Source organism: Pararge aegeria, chromosome 10 (genome assembly GCF_905163445.1).
Source record: "Pararge aegeria chromosome 10, ilParAegt1.1, whole genome shotgun sequence".
NCBI lineage: Eukaryota > Metazoa > Arthropoda > Insecta > Lepidoptera > Nymphalidae > Pararge > Pararge aegeria.
Window position 1 is genome coordinate 4,586,827 of NC_053189.1, and position 21,722 is coordinate 4,608,548.

General features: G+C 35.8%; 1 protein-coding gene across 1 annotated transcript in view; it reads right to left on the reverse strand.

Annotated features, from left to right (window-relative positions):
- The window catches only part of LOC120626787 (C3 and PZP-like alpha-2-macroglobulin domain-containing protein 8), a 315,655-nt gene that overhangs the window by 8,014 nt on the left and 285,919 nt on the right, over positions 1–21,722 (reverse strand). The window contains exons 14-17 of the mRNA XM_039894529.1: positions 13,106–13,256; positions 3,006–3,164; positions 1,321–1,518; positions 186–411 (exon numbers count right to left, since the gene is read on the reverse strand). Coding sequence (XP_039750463.1) covers positions 186–411; positions 1,321–1,518; positions 3,006–3,164; positions 13,106–13,256 — 734 coding nt within the window. The remainder of the gene's footprint in view (positions 1–185; positions 412–1,320; positions 1,519–3,005; positions 3,165–13,105; positions 13,257–21,722) is intronic.

Sequence of the window (21,722 nt, forward strand, 5' to 3'; positions counted from 1 at the left end):
AAGAGGGTACATTGCCGAAGATCTGCTTGATGTGGAGTATAAGGATTGAAGAAATTATAAATTACACCACACAGATTCTCCTGCTTTTCGCTGAGTATAGCAAATTAAGCTTAATTTTCGTAATAGATAATTTAGTACTTCATCGGAAGAAATCTATCACAAAAAGCTACTAAAAAGTCATTTACCGGAAATCAGCTTTGTCGCCCCACATTGCGCTAAATCCAACGTATTTAATCCTCATATCAGATGTCAATGGCCATACGAGAAGCCTTCGTTCAGATGGAGTGGCCCCGCGACCGACGGACAGTCTGCCACCTTCCCACCACACCCACCAAGCGCACCACTCGTTAGCACCAGCACATTCCTCGTCACCCTCAGTTTGCTCTGCACTGGCTAGGTGGACGTCATATCCTGAAAGCAAATGCAATTGAATCTTCTTGGAGTGACCGCCATCTTGGATTTGAAATTTGTCACAACGTATATTATACTATATTATATATTCTACAAGTCAAGCCCTTTTATTTGATACCCATATTGAGGGAGTGTTAAAATAAAATGTAATCCGCCATTTTGTGGCGGGGTCATCTTGGACCGATAATCATCGAACTTAGCTAAGAACACTTCCGACTAATTCACCATTCGAAAAAAAAAAAAATTCGGTTCATCCTTCGGGAATCACGGTGCAATAAACAGGCAGATTCACAGCCACATACGTTCTTTCGTCCATTTGAAATGTCATTCATTTTAATTAATCCATGAAGTTCTTTACAGAGAAAAGTAAAAGATTGATGATTCTATTTATTTAAGTACAAAATTTTTAAGTTACTCCATATGTAAGTCTTTTTGTTTTGTTCTGGTCAATAAACAAATTCTATTCTATTCTATTCTATTCTATTTGTATAAGTTAAGGAGATAAAAGAAAAGTTGAAACACAAAATCAGAAGTAGAATACAAAAGGCGGCCTTATCGCTTAGCAATCTCTTTAAAAGAGATATATTCTACTCGACCATATCTCAGACTAAATGATTATGTGTTGTGCGAGAAAAAGTAAAACTTTCTCGACGGAATAAAATATCAAAGATACATCCAACGCAAATTCTCAGATATTTTGGGACAAAATAAAAAAAACTACCTATCTACCTATATATATATTAATTATAAAAATTATTGTTAATTTTGGTTAAGCTTAATTTTATTTGGGCAACTAAAAGCGGCGTCGCGTCGTCGCCACGTTCTAATATCGAATCTATTTATGTCACGCTCAAAAAATCAGGAGTACTTTCGGCTAAAGAGAAAAATGGATTAAATCAAATAGCTTACCGTGTTTTCCCTTGGCAATCCATACTCGACTCTTTTCAAAAACAACCCGATACATATCGTCGGAAGGTTCCTTTATCGCGGACAAGGCAACGTGAGCAGGACCTTGAGCTCGCAGCTCCAAGACTAGGCCTGCCCGGTTCCGCGGAGCAGCAACCCATTGCCATTCCCATGAACCTCGTGATGAGACCGCAAGATGCTCTGGAAAATAAAAAAAGAGAATTTATTATGAGCAAAGATAAAATATGAAAGACGAAGCAGTGATAGTGGGTACGAGCTCGCCTTCACTTTCGGGAGGCCGAGTTCGAATCCCAGGACGCACATCCAACTTTTCTAAGTTACGTGCGCTTTAAATAATTAAAATATCACTTTCTTCAATATAAACACCACATTGCTATAATATACACCACATAAAAATACAGGAAAAATTATAAAAAAAATAATAAAACACGATATATACAATTAGGCGGCCTTATCGCTACATAGCAATTTCTTCCAGGCAACCGATGGCGTTAAACACTGCTCAAGACGAGAGGTAGGTTGTGCATATAAATATATACATCAATACTATATATATTATAAACTTCTACACAATATTATGTAAACATACTAATATTATGATAACAAAAAAAAACACCCGACTAAGTTTGATGTGGGCTTTTTCTTAGACCAGGACGCGTCTGGAACCCTCGTAGCTTTAGTTGTAAATTTACGAATGTGGTTATCGCCATCATCTCACTACCGTGTAATTCTTATGTACGCATCAACTTGACTTTGACTTTTACTTCGACCTATGTTTCATCTTAAAGGAATATTTCCTTGCCTCTATCCAATACTCAATATTCCAATAAGAAAAATTTCATGATATACAGAATATAAAGGTTAATTTGCTATACTGCTTTAAAAGCAAGAGAATCTGTACAGTGTTATTTTCTTCAATTCTTATACTAACAGATCTTCTGCAATGTACCGTCTACGCACGTTTCGTTCCGAAACCGGAGCATCTTTAGGATATGTTTTTCAATAAAAAATTGCTATGTTACTTCTAATTAATTAATTAATAATTATTTTGTAATTAATCAATAGTAGTGTTGTTCATTGTAAAGTCAACATTTGTAAAAGCCGTGCCTGGCCTCGCTGTGACCGTCATTTATCGGCTAGTGACTGAAAAATGTATGAAAATATTCCAAGTATGCCACGTGTAGCGGCGACCGGCTGCGCGTCGTTATTTTTTTTTTAGGCCAGCTATTGACGACAATCATTCCCGTTAGAAAGCAATGATGAGGTCTTGGTTGGAGCACGCTTGCCTAGAAAACGCCTATTCACTCTTGCCTTGAAGGTACTCAAATTATACGTGGCAGGAAACACAGATACCGGGAGGGCGTTCCACATCCTAGCGGTACCTATCAGAAACGTGGATAAAAAAAGTTTCGTGCGTTTCGTTGATGAAATATAAACCAAATAAGGAAGCCAACGCTCACGGCGTCTTGCTGCTCTGTGGTAGAACGGGGAATGAGGAACAAGATTGGTAAGTTCCATAAATAGGCGTATGACGTGATTATCCAGATATTTATTTAAATTGCACTAGTACGCGATTTGTCCCTGATCACGTGACTTAGGAAATATTTTCACTGTTGCTCTAGAAATGAAATATTTTTAAAGGTAAAGAAGATTTTTTATATGCTTACCATTTGCACAAAAGTATGCGCTCTGCGTGTCACTCCTATGCAGGCCTTCGGGAAGCACCAATACGCTGGCAGATCGGATGACTGAGCCCACTAGTGTCTCGTTGTTGAAAGAAGTATACGATACAGAGCAGTTGTCCGCGCTGTATCCCGTGACCTCCACTGAAAAGAGATAAATGAAGCTCACAGTATTGTATAGGGTATCATCATCACTGGCGGGTTGGCGCGCTAATAATTTGCTATTTCGGACTCACAGCTCACAGGTATAGAACAAAAAAAAACGTGTGTGTATGCTTTAGAAGTTATACTCCTTTGGCGTAACGAGATAAAAAATTAAAACCCTTTTAAAAAAAATAATCTTTCGCCTTATTTATACAAAGGTATTTAATACATTGTAAGTTTTATTATAACGCAATGTCAGTTAGTTAAATAAAGTTCATTTAAATATCACAAAAAGAAATCTATATAATTAAAGAAATGGAAATAATAAACATAATTAAATTCGGAATACTATTAGACTCATTATCGGACAACTAACATTAAAATTTGAGATATGTGTACAATTGAATTAATTGAATCACCCGCCCCGCGCCCGCAGACTTTGACGATAGAAAATATACACTGTCAAACCTTATAGCTATCTTCAGGGTGTCGGTTTTTTGTGACGGTGTGCGCGCGCATCGTAAAAATTTACCATCATAATTTTTCCCTAATGCGCCAAAAGACGTATAACTTCAATAAAATAATGCGTAATTTTAATTACTACTGACATTACTCTCTACCGACCTGGGCTGTCTCTATTTTTTTTTGTATATTTGAAATATAGGGGCGTTCCCTCACTAACCATCCAACAAGGCCAATAATCGTTTAGTTCTGAGAGAGAGTAAAGGTGTCTCAACCGGGTAAGATGGCGATGGTAGTCATCTGCCATGCTCCTAGGTAAGCCCGTTACCATCTTGGACTGCATCACCACTTTCCACCAGGTGAGATTGTAGTCAAGGGCTTACTTGTAGTGGAATAAAAAAATGTTCTCCCGACGTAAAGTAGAAAAGAGTGGGACTTAGAGCTCATGAAAAGAAGGACGTAGGGCACTCCATAGGTGGGCCACAGATGGCTCCGCTTGGTTTAAGCGATTATGCCTCTTCTCCTCTTAACAAAATGTTTCTTTGCTACTTTCGTGTTGGATGCATAAATGCATTTCCGAACGACAAAAAAAAAGGCACCTATGAAGCCCTTGCAATTATGTTAATATAGTAATGGGAGGGTAATAACTACGTTCGTCAACTTAAACCTAAAGCTACGAGGGTTTCAAAAGCACCCTGGACTAAAACAAACTAAGCCGGATATTTTTTTTGTTATCACCATCTTACAGGGCAGACATGGGTTGTACATCTATTTCATAACTTTGGGCTGGTCCAGCATGGTTTAAACCACGCCCTGGTTTAAGAAGAGCCCACAACAAATTTAGACGGATATATTTTTTTGTTATCAGCATCTCACAGGGAAGACATGGGGTGTATTCTATCAGTAGCAGTCTAGTGCTGCGAGTTTTAAACCGAACATACACAACCTATCAATGATATTATTGGCCGAATTCAAGCCCTCGTCCATAGATGAAATTTTAGTCAAAGTTAAACCAAGAGAGAAATCTGTGTGTATCAATTCAGCCACTTGACAAGGTAGTAAAGTAAGTGGAAGAAAGAAGAAGAAAAATAAGTAACAATATTTTAAAGAAATTTACATGCCTCATATATTTCTAAAGAAATACTGGCTGCATGTTGTACAGGAGTCGTAAAACGTGGTTATATGCGGACAGCTATAACCTACGAGTAAACAAAGTAGCTTACGTACTTAACGTTAGACAAGATTTATTGCGACGTAACTTTTAACTAAGTATTTTTTACTTAGACCGCTACATCTATCGTTAAACTAACAGATTGAAATAAAATTTTATGGTATTAAATAAACATACTACGACAATACGCACATCACCATCTAGCCCCAAAGTAAGCGCTGCTTGCGTTATGGTAACTTAGATGACTTATGAATGTTTATAAGACTAATATACAACGTGTAAATGAAAACAGAAATAATACTTCACGGGCTTTATAGGAACATTATGTACTGTCTCTGAGACTTATCTGTGAAACGGAAAACCTAATAGTTTTTAAGGTACGCGTCGCGTAGCGTAGGTACTATGCGCGTGTCGGTCTTTTAACTTCAATAGGATTGTCCTAGTTAAACAGTTATAATGATTTGAATTCGTTTGTATGGAAAAATAACGCTTTTTTTATTTAATATTTTTACAGGATGATTCCTTATGAAACATACTTATACGTCCTTCAATATTATTTTGTTATTCTGTTTCATATTGTATATGAATACTTATAATATACAGAGAAGCAAATGTAAAACATTCTGGTACATCACAAAAAACATTATAAATAAATAAATATACTACTATATATAATATATATACAATACACACATCGCCATCTAGCCCCAAAGTAAGCGTAGCTTGCGTTATGGGTACTAAGATGACGGATGAATAATTATATGAATAATATACATAAATACTTATTATATCCAGACAATGAAAAACATACATGTTCATCCCACAAACATTGTCCAGTTTTGGGAATCGAACCCACGGCGTTGGCTCAGAAAGCAGGGTCGCTGCCCACTGCGCCAATCGGCCGTCAAATATTATATCCCCTGTCACGGGATAAAATCGGGGGATATAATTTTTGTCTCCTGTCTGTGCTAGCCCTGTAGGTCTGGGTCTCTTCTCAGAATGAGAAGGGTATTATAGGCCGTAGTGCATCGCGATGGCCATGTGAAGATTGGTAAACTTCACATGCCTTTACGACTGAGAACGTTATGGAGAACTCTAAGGCATGCAGGTATCCTCACGAAGTTTCCCTTCACCGTTGAAGCAAGTGATATTCTATTTGTTATCAAAATTAAGCTTAATTTGCTATTGACTTTACAATAAATAATTGTTATTCATTGTAAAGTCATCATGCTTAACAATTATTCATCGTAAAGTCAACATCTCCTGAGGATGCTCCGGTTTCGGAGCGAAACGTGCGTAGAGGGTATATTGCCGAAGATCTGTTTGGTTGGAGTATAAGGACTGAAGAAATTATAAATTACACCACACAGATTCTCCTGCTTTTCGCGGAGTATAGCAAATTAAGCTTAATTTTGATAATATATCATGGATTTCCGCAAAGTAACGCCTGCTTCTATCCAATATATTCTAATTGCTTAAATTATGATTAGGTTAGAATAAAAGTCCCCAAAAAAATAAAGATTAAAAAAAATAAAAATGATTAGGTTGATTAAATAATCAAAATTATTGTTTTTAGCATTGAATTTTGGCGTTTTTATCAGATTCACATCGTCTTTAGACATCTATTGTACTCATATTCCATCCGAAACGAGTTCTCAGTCACTCGTGACATGAATAACTCTTAGTTACGTACACACTAAACTGTTTTATATGTACCCGTAATATCCCATTCGCAAACAACGAAACATTTTATTTCCTGTTCACATTATTCTGATTGTGTGCTACGATGGTCTAGATTGTGAGATATTAGCGATTTATTACAATATAATTAATTTAATTTTTTTTTAGGTGTCAAATGTCGAAATCGCTATCCTAGCTAGATTTCATCAGTGCCTCATCTGAGGATGCACGCACCTCTAACATTTCTAAGTTATGTGCGTTCTAAGCAATTATTAATATATCAGTTGATTCAACGACGAAGGAAAACATCGTGAGGAAACCTGCATCCCTGAGAGCTCTTTATAACGTTCTCAAAAGCGTGTGATGTCCACAAATCCGCACTGGGCCAGCGTTGTGGACTACGGCCTTAACCTTCCCGTCTCATTGTGGGAGGAGACTCGTGCCCTGTGGGCCTAAATATAAGATATGTGTAATCTGTAAGGATTACAGATTACACATATCTTATATTAAGCTTAACTTTCCTAATAAGAGGATGGCCACTAAGGATTTTACTTCATCGACATCATAGTCGATCTACTGGATTGCGCTGGCGTAGTAAGTTTTTCTGTTGATAACTAATTGTACGCTCAATAAATGCTTTACACTGTCGATAACTAATGAAAAATGTTCTGTTATAGTTTTTCACCTTATTTTCCAATAGCTTTTCCAGATGCGAATAAATATCACTCTGATTTGAGATCCGTAATTCTAAAACTGACGCATATATATTTCTGATGCATGAAATAATTTATGCATTATATTTAATACTTGCTGTTTAGGGACCAGTTTACTACAAATATATAGTAGCAGAAACACTTGTTGGAATTTTGTACCTACTTTCACTTCATATTAATCACTACAAATAATATTTCTTAGCTATGCAACATGTTTGTCGCTACATCTTATAACTTGAAACTACATTGCAAAGGTTATGGGCGGCACAATACCACAAGCATAACAGAAGTTCTAATTTACTGCTGTAATAGAATTTCAGCGACTTTATTGCTATGTAGGGTGTAAGTTTGGGAAACACGCATTCTAAGCAATGCGGTTCAATATATTCATAGGTTTTCCAAATCCGTGCCTCGCGCTCGTATTTGTTTGTTTGTCCTTTACGCCTTAACTAAGAAACCAATCGACGTGATTTTTGGCATAGAGTTACTTAAAAGGAACAAAGTAACAAAGTCTTCTTTTTATCCCAGGAAAACAAACGGCTTCCACGGGATTTGTTAAAAACACGGACAAAAACGGTGGCATGAGCTAGTACTAACTTATTATATATCATCATCATCATCTCATCAACCCAGCACCGGCCTAGTGCGGATTGGTGGATTCCACACACCTTTGAGAACATTATGTAGAAATCTCAGGCATTCTGTTTTCCTTCGCCGTTAAAGCCAGTGATATTTTAAATACTTAAAACGCACATAACTTAGAAAGGTTAGAGGTACGTGCTAGGCTTCGAACTCAGCTCCCCGAAAGGGAAGTCGAGCTCCTGCCCAATGCGCTATCACCGCTTCTATTATATATAAATCCTAAATCCCATAGCAAATGTATGCCAATAATCACCACGCTTGGCAGGCGGGTTAGTGACCGCTGTGCTGGCTCAGAGGCACTGAGCGGTCGATGGAGAGAGCTATGTTAGGAGTATCTCTCAATCAAATGAGGAGATCCGTAGAAGAACTAGAGTTACCGACATAGCTCAGCGAGTTGCGAAGCTGAAGTGGCAATGGGCGGGGCACATAGCTCGGAGAACCGATGGACGTTGGGGTCTTAAGGTGCTGGAATGGCGACCCCGCACCGGTAAACGCAGCGTAGGTCGGCCCCAAACGAGGTGGACAGATGACATCAGGCGAGTAGCTGGGAGCCGTTGGAGGCAAGCGGCCCAGGACCGTGCATTGTGGAACTCCCTACAAAAGACCTATGTCCAGCAGTGGACGTCAATTGGTTGAGATGATGATGATGATGATGATGTCCATTACCTTTGTTATGTTAAAATTGGCTTTTGCTCGCAGCTTTCCCCGTTGAGTTCAGAAGTTGAGCAAAGTACCGGCACCAAATCGTCTGGAGGCTTTGACCGTGGCTAGTTACCACCCAATCGACCAAGATGTGCTGCTAAGCGATTTAGTGTTCCGCTGCGATGTCGCTTAGAAACCGACTAGGGGTATGACTACCATATTCCCTAACAGGTTAGCCCGCTACCATCTTAGACTGCATCGCCACTAACCACTAGGTGACATTGTAGAAAAAAAATTATAGTCTTTCTCCTGGGCAAAGGTCTCTGGCATAGGAAATAGGGGCATAGAGTATGGACACATCACGCTGTTCCAATGCAGGTTGGTGGTTATAAACAAAGTCATTATCCATATATGAAGCGGTGATAACCCCGTGGGTGGGAAAGTAAAGTCGAGCTAGCACGAATTCGAATCCTAGCACGCACCTCTAACTTTTCTAAGTTATGTACGTTTTAAGTAATTAAAATATAACTCGTTTCAACGCGGAAAACGTTGTGGGGAACCCGCAAGCCTGAGAGTTCTACATACTGTTTTCAAAGGTGTGTTGTGTCGACCACTTCTCATTGTGGGAGTAGACCCGTGCTCTGTAGTGGACCAGCAATGGGTTGATATGACGATGATGATGATTTTCCATATGTGATAATTTAAAAGGAATAGCTGTAGGTTGTATTATATATTTGAACAGTAAATAAGTAGGAAACCATCGGCTATAAACAAGGCAACACTTCACAGGGCATGCCAGAAACACGTCCTGCGTCCAGCTTCATGAGCCTGTAATTATACCACCAGCCGGGCTCTTCAGACCGGAACATATCATTGCAACAATGCTACTTTATGAATTTTCCAACAAACAATTAAACACGTTGAACAATTTTTGATCAATCAATTTGAAGTGATTAAACACTTGAGTAACAATCTATTGAATACTCATTCATAAAATCAAAATTAATATTACTCGACAGTAATGTATTAAATAATAACATAATATTTTCTGTATTTGTTTTCTTCGCTATTGGTTGCCTGGTAGAAATCAATATGAAGCGATAAGACCGCCCAATTGTATACGTTGTTTTGTTTTACTTTCCTTTTTATGTACTTTTTGTGGTGAGCAATAATTGCATTCATTCATCATTTTTAAATGCATATGTATTTATGGTACACTCGTAATCGTAGTCAGGAGATATGGGAGTTAAATAAATATATTTTTAGATATCATTTCATTTCAAATTAAGAAATCCAAGCACATTTCTGTTTCAGCTTAAGAACAACCAGATATTTTTGAAGCTTTGAAGTGACTTCAACTTCACGTCAAGCTGTTGACAATATAAACTCGATCTTGCCAAGATATTTTCCACTAACAAATATATGAGAAAATTGCTTTGCAAGTTACAAGAAGTTTATCCAATAAAGAGTAAAATCGCTTGCGGAAATGCAGCCGTGTTGTTGTGAAACGAGATTTTGTACAACCTGAGCTATTTTAGTCGAAACGTATTTTACTTGTTCCAATAATATTTTCGTTTGTAATATTATTTAAGGGGAAATAAATTCTGATTATAAAATCGGTTTTTTTTTCCTAAACATGCTGCAACTATTTGAGAACTAAATTATGTAATAAACGAAACTTAATAGAGTTTTAATTGAAACGTTAAAAAAAACTTATAAACGCTAAAACAACGAGCGTTGGGATATTATTTTTGACTATTATAAGTTATGAGTTATAAACTTAAATTAGAAACGTGAAGTTAATAAATTGTGAGGACACAGAAAGGTTTAGTGTCCTCTCAATCTATTGAGTTTTAAGAAAAATTATGTTTTCATGATCTGCTTAAAGCTGCATAAAACCTTCGAAAATTACAAGAACAGAGATCAGTATTTAACAAGTAACTATCAGCAACTCAAAAATTTTTGCTGCCTACTTAATTATATTGTTTTGAGAAATATACTATGGAGCCAAAATAGTTCTGTCTCATTTAAAAAGCTATCAGAAGCAATATTATATTTGGATGATCAACTTATTTCTACATTTAATAAGTTAATGACAGTAACTCAATACCGTGTTGCTTCAGAATTACTTAGGCAGCTAGCAATTCTTTAACACTTAAAAATCATAGTTACCTTCTATTAACTATTGTTTTGAGAAATACACTATGGTGTAACAATAGTCCTGTCTCATTTAAAAAGCTATCAGAAGAAATATAAAGTTTTAATGGTCTACTTAAAACTGCCAAAATTCTAAAATGAAGACTGGAATAGAGGTCAGTATTTAACAAGTTAATAACAGTAACTCAACTCCGTGTAACTTCGGAATTACTTAGGTAGCTAACTTATAAAACTCTATCTACTATTCAGTATTGTTTTATAAAACACACTATAGTGCCACAATAGTTTAGTGGCATTTAAAAGCTATCAGAAGATATAGATATATATATATATACTAGCTGTTGCCCGCGACTTCGTCTACGTTTGATTTTGTTTTTTGATGTAGCATTAAATTTAGTTTTAGATCTAAAAAAAATTAAAGTATGTAGTATTGCTAAGACTTTAATGAGGGGTTTGCTGCTTTCCGCTGAGGAGTTCTATCCTCTATCTCCGACCACAGTTTGGGCAAAATTAAACACATATTATAACCTCTATAGTACAAAAATAATTATTTAAATCAGTTATAATTTGTCGGAGTTATGGTGTAAAATCGTCAAACAAAATCAAACGTAGACGTCAAACCCTCTCCCTTACTCTATTACTGAAAAAAACGATCTACTTATTACTGAAAAAAAACCTCTCATAATACACACAAGAATAGAGTTCATCACCAAAAATCGTTGCTATCTACTATTCATTATTCTTATGTGAAATACACTATGGTGCTAAAATAGTTCTGTCTCATTTAAATAGCTATCATAAGCAACATCACATTTGAATGATCCACAAAAAAATCTTTCATAATACAAACAAGAACAGAGATCAGCATTTAATAAGTTAATAACAGCAACTCAACACCGTGTTATTTCGGAATTACTTAGGCAGCTAGGAATTCTTTTGTTACGCGGGCGTTTTGTAAGGCATAAAGTTTGGGCGCTTTTGATTTAACAATTAGGAGCGACGCGAGCTGATGCCGAGAATTTTGATCGCGAACTTCTTTAAAATATTTTGCCTCAAAGATTGCTTGGGTGCGGATCACGAATATTTTTTCGGATTTTGTCTTTGCTTTAATACGATTTAAGAACTCTTCTGGATAAGGGATTATCTTTCTTTTATATGATGAGGAAGAAGTTGTTTTCTCAAAAGTTTTCATCAACATCGTCTATTAACACCTCACTGGCGAGAACAGGCCTCCTCTCTCATTTTAGAGCATGGACCCACAACGCTGCTAGAATGCGGGTTAAAGACTATTGTCACAAGTACCTATTTGTGTAAGTAAGTAAGTTATAATAACCGGGTCCGACGGATAAGCGTGCTCTTAAAGGCACGGGGGTTGACACCGCCAATTTCTTACTCCGGATTTATTACTGCAATAACTTAAACATTAGAAGTAAGAATAAACTTACAGTGCAATATACTTGCTCGTGATCGAGAGAAAAAGGGTATAGTACCAAGCTAACTCTATTTTTTAATATAGATACTTCAGCGTAGCTCCAGTCACTGCTGATGATTAGTGATGATGAAGCTAAAGCTGGAGCTCTCTCTGAATTTGAAGATTATGTTAATATTACGCGGTGGAAAATATGGAAGCCGGAATAGCATTCCACATCTTTGCAGTTTTAGAAACCAGAAAACTGATCGCTTCATATGGAGTACATTCGAAGCGACTATGTTGCTTGGAAACACAGCGCTTTATCTCTCGCAAGTCGGAATAATGCTCATAAAAATCTTTGCAGTACTATGCAAAGCCAGGAAACTATGCGCACCGTCTGTATGGTATGGGATATCTAAGACGTAACGGTACCTCCTAATTTAACCTAACCGTAATCCTTAAGATGACTCGCAGTTCGATAGTAAAAAGATGATGAATGATAAAACACATTTATTACAACGAGGTTACAAATCAATTAGATTTTTTTTTAACAAAAGCTTTCTTAGTACTCCGCACTTTCTGTTTCTCGCAAAACAGAATACTGATTGTAAAGTGCAGATTTTGTAAAAGAGTAGTACCTATCTTGCCGGCTCGTTCTCAGTAGAATTAGCCTTCCGAATATAAACAGTACAAACAAATCTTGGCAGTCACTACGAACAAATCTTGTCGCTTCAAAAGTTCTTAGGTACGTGCTAGGAAACACTACCTTCTCTGCGAAAACATTACCTGTCGCTGTGCCCGTAATCTTCCGGTTTCAGGACAATTTTAGCCCAAATAATATCTAGTGATAAGGCCCTGATTAATAAGTTAAGTAGGTACATAATGTGTAAAAATCCACGAGAGCTACTGCCGACAAACTATATTATAGTTTGGAACATAGTGTATAAGTGTTATGTATGTACTAACGAGGAAATAAATGAAAAAAAAAATAGAAATCATTGTCATTATCGAAGTGGAAAAGGATCAAAGACACTTCAAATATTAAATATTACATTTAGCTTACCTGTAATATTCTTTCTTCCAGGAGTATTGACAGCTACGCGTACGACTAGCTGCGTTCCTCCGCGGGGTCCTAGTCTCAGACGCTCAGTGACGTATAGGGCGCCTGTACTGGCAAATGCTGCGCCTGAGCTTAAAGCTAATAGCGCAGTCACCTGGAAAATAAATAATACCTTTAGCTATTAGCTATCTTAAAACTTGCGTTGCCACGCCATGTACAGCTAACAAGTTTTAAAACAATGTGAAAGAATGTAGAACATTGCAATTAATAATTGTCTTTATTGTGTCTCATTTTTTCTTATAATCTAAGGAACGGTAACAACTGTGTTAGTTAAAAACTGTGTTGCAGCTATTAACGCCCACCTCCGGGTTCGCTTAAATACGTGTATGCGTATGTGTGAGACAGTGTATTTGTGTATGTGTATGTGTGTGTGTGTGCATTTTCTAAAACTAAAATATTTATCGTTACGCAGGATCCAAATTTTTATCACTGACTCCCATGCCTTATAGCTGCGAATTAAACTATTTTGTTAAAAGCATATTTATTTATAATGATGATTATGGAAAATTATTGTAGATTATAGTTTTATTACAAGTATAGACGCTAGGAATAAGGAAAAGCAGGCCTTTGACATGCATATTTTCGCGGTGGCATCCCTATGCTGTTGATATTCCATCAACACGCACGAAACGTTTTTATCCACCTTTCTGATACGAACCGCTAGGTTGTGAAACGCTCTCCCGGCAACACTATTTCCTGCCACTAATAACTTGAGTACCTTCAAGGCAACAGTGAATAGGCTTTTTCTAGGCAAGCGCGCTCCAACCTAGACCTCAACATTGCTTTCTGACAGACATGATTGTCGTCAACCGCTGGCCATTAACCATATAATAAAAAAAAATTGAGTTGAGGACGAGTGAGAATAGTTTTCTTATGCTCTTCAACCAGCAATCATTGAAACTACAATGGTGCTGATTCTGGTTTACTAGTCTCTAACCTAAACTTAGTTCACATGCTAAATTGGCAGGAGTAAAATTTATTCCAATCAGCTCTGTCTAGGAAAGGCCTTTTCAATATATCTACTAGCTTCGTGAATTATTTTCCTCACCTGCTACACCATTATTTAGAATTAGTTTAGATCAAGGACACAAAATAATTAAATTTAATTACAGAATATCTTGATTTATGTTTTATCCAAATAAATTAAACTAGCGGTTCACCTAAACTTGGGCCACAAGTTAAGGAAAATCATCTACCCTTTATTAATTTTGTTTATATTTTCATTAATAATCCACTGAATTTATATAATGTACTTTTCGTTCGACTCACGATTCTGACTAGTATTAACTAGTAAACGAACTCTTCACAAATTAATTTATTTTCATACATTTTATCATATCCGTTTTCGGGCAACAGATTTACATAATTCTTGTAAGTATATAATAAAATTCCTTATTGCAGTAGTTTTGGGACTCTTACAGACAAATCGACATTAAGTAAACTCGGACACTTGTTTTTGCTTGGTCAAATGAATCACATACTCTCCATAACATATACTCTAAAACTTCTTCCGCAGTGCCCATTTTGTATCTGAATTCTAAAAACTTAAGAATATACGAGCGTGTACCTAATATCTTTTTTATAAATCAACTTTAATTTCAACATTTGCAGGGAACAATTCGATATTTAAATAGTATATAATATTCGATCTTTAAATAGAGCTCTGTTGTAACGAAGAATCTAACGTCAACCTATTTCAATAAAGCAAGTAAAGTTAAGCAAATATAAACTCAATAATGTTCTTGATAGTCAAATAACGTTGAGACATTTATAAGGTATCCCAAAGGAAGTTGAAGCTGGCATGTCTGGAGATAATAATTATGAATTGGATCGTATAACTCTCTCTGCTAATTCCGAGAAAGTATCCCCTGGGTATCGTAGACATGACTAGTTGTTATTGAAGTGACTACACGATTCACTGAATTGAGTATAATTGTTCATTAATCGTAAGCAATATCCCACGATATGATACTAATTGTGTTCATGTTCGGATATATAATATTCCAATATAAAGTTATTTCCTTAATAACCTTTTAATACCTGAGTAACATTATTACTTTCGTGTTACGGACTACGTTTAATACAATTGAGTTCGGCAAGCCAGCTTTCATATTGTGAGATTGAAATTTTACTAAATAATAAATATGAAAATTTCGGTTTTGTTACCTTACTTTATAAAGTTATTGCTTCCTCGAATACCCTTTTGATTATTTTACAGATTCGACGAGTTGTACTCTAAATATACTACACTTACACAGATTAGTTGATTCATCAAAAAAACCTACCATTGTTATCATTTTCATAGAAAAAAGCATTTGTAGTGGCTTGTGACACTTTTTACATACAAAAACCACATTACCCCAATGTCTTTACCTTGGCATTATGTTCTTAAAAAATATAATAAAAGATACAAAGCAAACGAAATATTAATTATAATAAACGTCTTAGTTTTAAGAATTACATTAATTTGATTTGAGAAATAAAAATACTAAAAACTAAATTGCATTGAAATTGTTAAATAAAATTTCTTTATATTCCATAATAATATTTGACAATGTTATTCGTTGGTTCACATAATATTATTTCACCGCTAGCAATTTTAATGTATGTTTGGCTACAGTGAATCCCTTTGTTAAATATCCGGTAGACCATGTCAAATACAAATATTTGCCGCTGGGGGAGTCGGACCCTAACCGGATCAGCTTACTGCAAACTAAAATATCCACATCGTTACATATATATAACGCTAATGGTTGCACGCGAATTTAAAAGCGTTCAATGTGACCCTAGAAAAAATAAAATCCATGTCCAGCAGGGGATGTCTATCGGTCGATATGGTGATGATAATTATGTCACTCCTATTCCCATTCAGCACTTCAGTGTGGGTTTTCTAAGGTGAAGTATGCTTCCAATAGCAGCAGATGAAAGTAAGTATTTTTTATATATCACCTTCATTATCATCAGCCTATCTCAGTCCACTGCTGGACTAAGGCCTCTTCATTTGCACGCCATCTCGGTCTATTGCTGGTAAGCTGCATTCTTTCCTACTGCCTTTACGATATCATCCCTCCATCAAGCTGGTGGTCGGCCAATGCTTCTGTGTCCAGTGCGCGGTTGCCAATCCAGAATCACTCGGCTCCACCGCGCGTCCTCCCTTTGACATATGTGGCCTTCCCAGCTCCATTTCAGGGCCCGCTGCTCTTTGAACTATATCAGTGATTCTAGTTCGGTTTCTGATCTCTACGTTGGGAATCCTATCTAATAGAGACAAACCTAACATCGCTCTTTCCATTGCACGCTGAGCCACTTTGAGCCGGTGCACCACCTTCTTTGTAAGGGTCCATGTCTTTGCTCCATATGTCATAGTGACATATGGAGCGGAGATATATATATAAGTAAGCGAGATGTGATCACTATTTCGCGAAGAATAACAATGTTTCATTATTTTTATTTTGTATTTTGTATATAATTTATTCGATTATTTAACACGAACAACCCACATTCTCATTTATAATATGAGTAAGGATTTAAAGTACTATGCTAAATTCAAACATAATGTTTGGGACAGTAAAAGTTTAAAGTCATATAATACCACTAGATTCTGGTTAGTTATATCACCTGAGTCCTAAGCAAACTTTGAAAGTTCGTATGTGCTCCATGTAGCTGTAGAAATTTAGTCGACTCCCAAGAGACATATTCCGACTACGGCAATGCAAACTAGTTCACAAGTCCGCTTGATTACAATTCGCTCTTGTTTCGCGAAATTAAAACTTTTATCAACTTTGTGTACGTTTTGTCATTTCGCAAATGAACGAAGTCTTTGGACTTAATTAGATGCTTTAAAAGAAACTGTTTAAGTGTATTGCGAGAGTTTCGAAAGCAATTTCGAAAACGAAATTTACGGAAAGTCATTTTATTCTTAACGAAAGTTTTGATGATGCGTCTACTGGATAATGCTCGTTGTAAGAACAAACAAGTTTTATTTTAAGCTACATTAGATTATTGTTAGAAAATATCATCTCCAAATTGGGCCAGATCACAACAAATCAATGACTAGGTGCTTGAGAAGTTATCTCAACATCTATTAAGTAAGGCATAGTTCCAATTACGCTAGAAGTTGTATAATATATAATAGATTTACTCTGTTTTTCTATAACAGTATTTTCACCAAGAACGTTAAGATTACCAAAATTATAAATGGCCACTTTTCATTAAAAGGGTCTTAATTGATTTCATTTAATTATTTAATTTTTCATATTTAATTTATTACGTTATTTTTAAGTAATATAATTTAATATTTGTATTGGTATTTACGTATTTATTTATTTGTCTTTTTATATATATTATATATATTTATTTAAGTATTGATATATATATTTTATGGGTATATGTTTATGTGTACCACCAAACTATTTTCTGTATTTGTTTTCTTCGCCATTGTTTGCCTGGAAGAAATCGGTATGAAGCGATAAGGCCGCCAAATTGTATACGTTGTTTTGTTATACTTTTCTTTTTTTTATGTACTTTTTGTGGTGCGCAATAAATTCATTGATTATTGCCATTTATTATTGCCCAAGAGCGATGCCAGAAAATACAGTATGGAAAATTAAATAGTCTATTTTTATTTCACCAAGTTCAGAAGCTACTGTCTACTATCCATTTAATTAGAAGAATTTCTAACTTTTATTGGTTCTATGACTCTATCCACGTATGGTGACGGCAAATCAGAATACAATTCAGCCCTACTTTTCCCGCGGGTGTCGTACGAAGCAACTAAATAAATATAACAGAGAACGGACAGCTGCGTCCTCTGTTCTTCATCTACCATTTACTGCAATCACCAATCCGTAAACCCAGCGAGGTGATTATGTTGGGAGAGGCCTTTAGTCCACCAGTGGACCGTTATAGGCTATTAATAATGATGATGACATTATGTAAAATATACAAGTATTGCCACCAATACGAAAAACAAGTTCGAATTTTAAATGTATTGGAATACTGAAAAAGTCAATTTATTGAAAATATTTACAGCTCTCGATATTTTTTGGCAGCATTTAATTCTGGTGACGGTATTCCAAACGCAGTAACTGTAATAGAATTGCAAACAGCTTCGCCAGGACACATTGTCTAACGCTCTATTTGGCATGTGATCTCGATGGAAATCCCCTATTGGAATTCGATGGACGACGCTGTTCCCAAACAAATCACAACGCACGCACACTCCTGAATACATTTTAAATATTGGGATAGGACAGTCTATAATATAGATATCGTAACCGTAATTTGTTTTTAGTATGATTGAACGATAGATATTCAAGCGCTTTTGTTGGTACTTTGATACTGACAAGCATTGATTAAAAAGAACAGAGACAATATTTTAATTTTTAAAAATCATTTTTGACTTTTATATAATAGACGTTCTAATTTAAAAAAAAATGTGTAAGTTATCCATTTATACTATTGGTACAGGTTACTACGCCAGTAATGTAAGTATTCTTTTCTTTATGGAACGTGTCCAAGGCCCTTAATATTTATTACATTCTAACCTTAACACAGGGCCATGTGGCCCAGGAAATGCGGGAGCCATCTAAGAAAAGCGGGAGTGGGCTTTCGTGAATCCCAAAAAAGCTGAGTGGCCTACCTATTTGTTTAATTTACCCGACTAAGTTTGTTGTGGGCTCTTCTCAGACCAGGGCACGTTTGGAACCATCGTAGCTTTAGGTTTAAGCTGGCGAACGAAGTTATCACCATCCCCTTACAAATATGTAAACATATACGTATGAACGCTTCATAAGTGCCTGTCTAAATAAAAAATAAAATTGTATTTGAATTTATTATGATGTATTTTAGTTCCTACTACTTTAAATTATGCAGTATGCAATGGAAAGATTTTGACAACGTTGCAAAAAAAAAAATTTAGTCTGCTTTATTCCGTTTAATAATATACAACAAAATAAAAATCCAAGTCATGCAGTTAGGATAAATACAACAGAGAATTAGGGACATAAACATTCCTATTAAACAGTCCATTTTGAAACTAGAAACTGACAGATATAGCAGCAGAAATAACTGGTTTATGAACAAACTTTGCGTTAACGTTATTTCAAAAGCTTGTCATAAAGCTACCGAAATTTTACTCCCTCCCGAGAGAGATATTCCAAAAATGATAATGCGAATTGGTTTACAACAGCGTTTTATTACACCTCACTCTAGTTGTGCTGCTTTTTACGAGAGGATACGCGTGGATGTTTAGAAGGTGAGCTTACATGATAAAGGTAATTCTCGCCATATATTTGGTATCTCATCAACACGCATGGCGAGCTTTGCTTCGTTGTCTCTAATAATGCACGCATCATCATCATTATATCAACACACCCTCGCACATACATATATAAAATTATAACACTATAAAGATTTTTATTTCCTTAGCGGATTCCAAGTTTAACGTTACCATAAACCTTAATTTAATTTTTCAAATTGAAAATACATATAAAAAATATATAAGACTGATGTGAAAGGCATATACTAATTTCGGCATCGAAGGTAGGAAAGCCATAGCTTAATTGGAGAAAGCGCTCAGGCCGCGATTGCCATAGAGTCGCAGGTTCAAATCCTGTCGGACCCGAAAAATTTATATATGCATTTTCAATTCATAAAATTGATAATTCTTCCAAGTGTAGGTAAAAACACTAATAAAAATTATAACCATAATTTAAATCAACCGAGAAGAATATGCATCTTTAAGAAAAGTTGGATCGCATTGTAAGTTGCAATATAGAATAAAAATTATTCTATATTACTTCTAACACTTCCAAGAATAAGTGTACAAAGTTTCATGAGGATCGGTTAAGCAACTTTTGCGTGAAAGCGTAACAAACAAACTTACATTGACATTATATTAGTAGGGATAATGACTATTAATTTATGTTAGAGCTTATTTTCTGAAACTCAATACAATCAATCAACATCATCATTTCAACCCATTACCGGTAAAATAGAGGGCACGGGTTCAGAATGAGAAGGGTTTTGGCCGTAGTCCACCACGCTGGACACTTCAGATCTAAGTATAAGTCTACGTGACACGCCTTTGAGAAAATTATGGAGAATTCTCAGGCGTGCAGGTTTCCACGCGAAGTTTTACTTCACCGTCAAAGCAAGTGATATTTAATTGTATAAATTACAAACGCCCATAACTCCGAAAGTTAGAGGTGCGTGCCGGGGATCGAACTCGGAACCCCGAAACGAAAGCCGAAGTCCTAACCACTAGGCTATCACAGCTTTTTAATACCACACTAAATACGAGATGGTATACCAAGCAATGTAAATATGGAGTTTGAGAGAGGATGTACGTTCACATCAAAAAGGAGTGTCTAACGGACTATTTGGCAAAGGCTTCCGTTGGAAATCCTCATTTACTCGATGGCCGTCGCTGTTTGCAAACAAATAGCTGCTGTCGCTTTAAAATATACGCTAGCAACATTTATTTTACAGTTGATGTTGATTTCCTGTCTGGCCCTCGAAATTTAAATAATATCTAAACTAAAAAACAGCTCGAAACTTTATCTCTTATTTTATAAAAAATATAAAACACTAATAGTTTATATATAGTGAGATCAATCGATTAAAAATGTCGTAGTTTAGAAGCATAGTGAAAAAATTAATTTAACATACACCCATATTTTATATTCATCGATTGCATACGTTAGTTTTAGTTGAAGAAGTATATTCGTCAAATCTTAAGTATTGCATTAATATAAGTAAGGATTACAAATGCGTAAGTGTGTTTGTTTTGTGTTTGTTTTTTGTTTGTTTTTGAATCCCTCCTTCACGCCCTTGCTAAGAAATGGATCAAATTGATTTTTGACAAAGAGTTAGTTGGAGTAGCACGGGTTTCTTTGTATCTCGAGAAAATAAACGGTTTGTACGGGATTGGTTAAATCTGTCATAAACGCTGACGATAATCGTGGGCAACAAACATTAGTGAAATAAATAAAATAAAGTCTAATATTCATACATCTCATACGTTGGTATCAATTAAGGAAGTATATTCGTCAAATCTTAAACATTGCATTAAATTTTAACAAGAACCTGGGATTTACTGGTACAGCCGATCCAAATAATATAAAAATAATTAAACCATTAGTATCAGTGATTAAAGATAGTAAACTAAGAATTTCGTGGTTAATCAACATTTCTTAACTATAGTTCAACGGGTACAAACCACGATAATATTACTGTCGGTGGTCTAAGGAGAAAAATATAATATATCTTCCTTTATCCCATCAAGTCCTTCCCCCTTATATATTATTTAATACAACGCACAAACCTTCAAGAGATATTGTTATAATTTATGGCAGCTATGTGCTACAGACTCATATCCTGCTTCTAATTGGCTTCTACATGATATTATGCTAAACCTACTGAAACCGTATTCATATTGTGGTTTGGATAACTCTGACACCTTCACATATTAATTAGTTTGTGTATTCCTAACCCAATTTGGTTCAACAAATACACCTACATAAGGTGGCGTAGAAACACCAAACAATAATTATCCTTA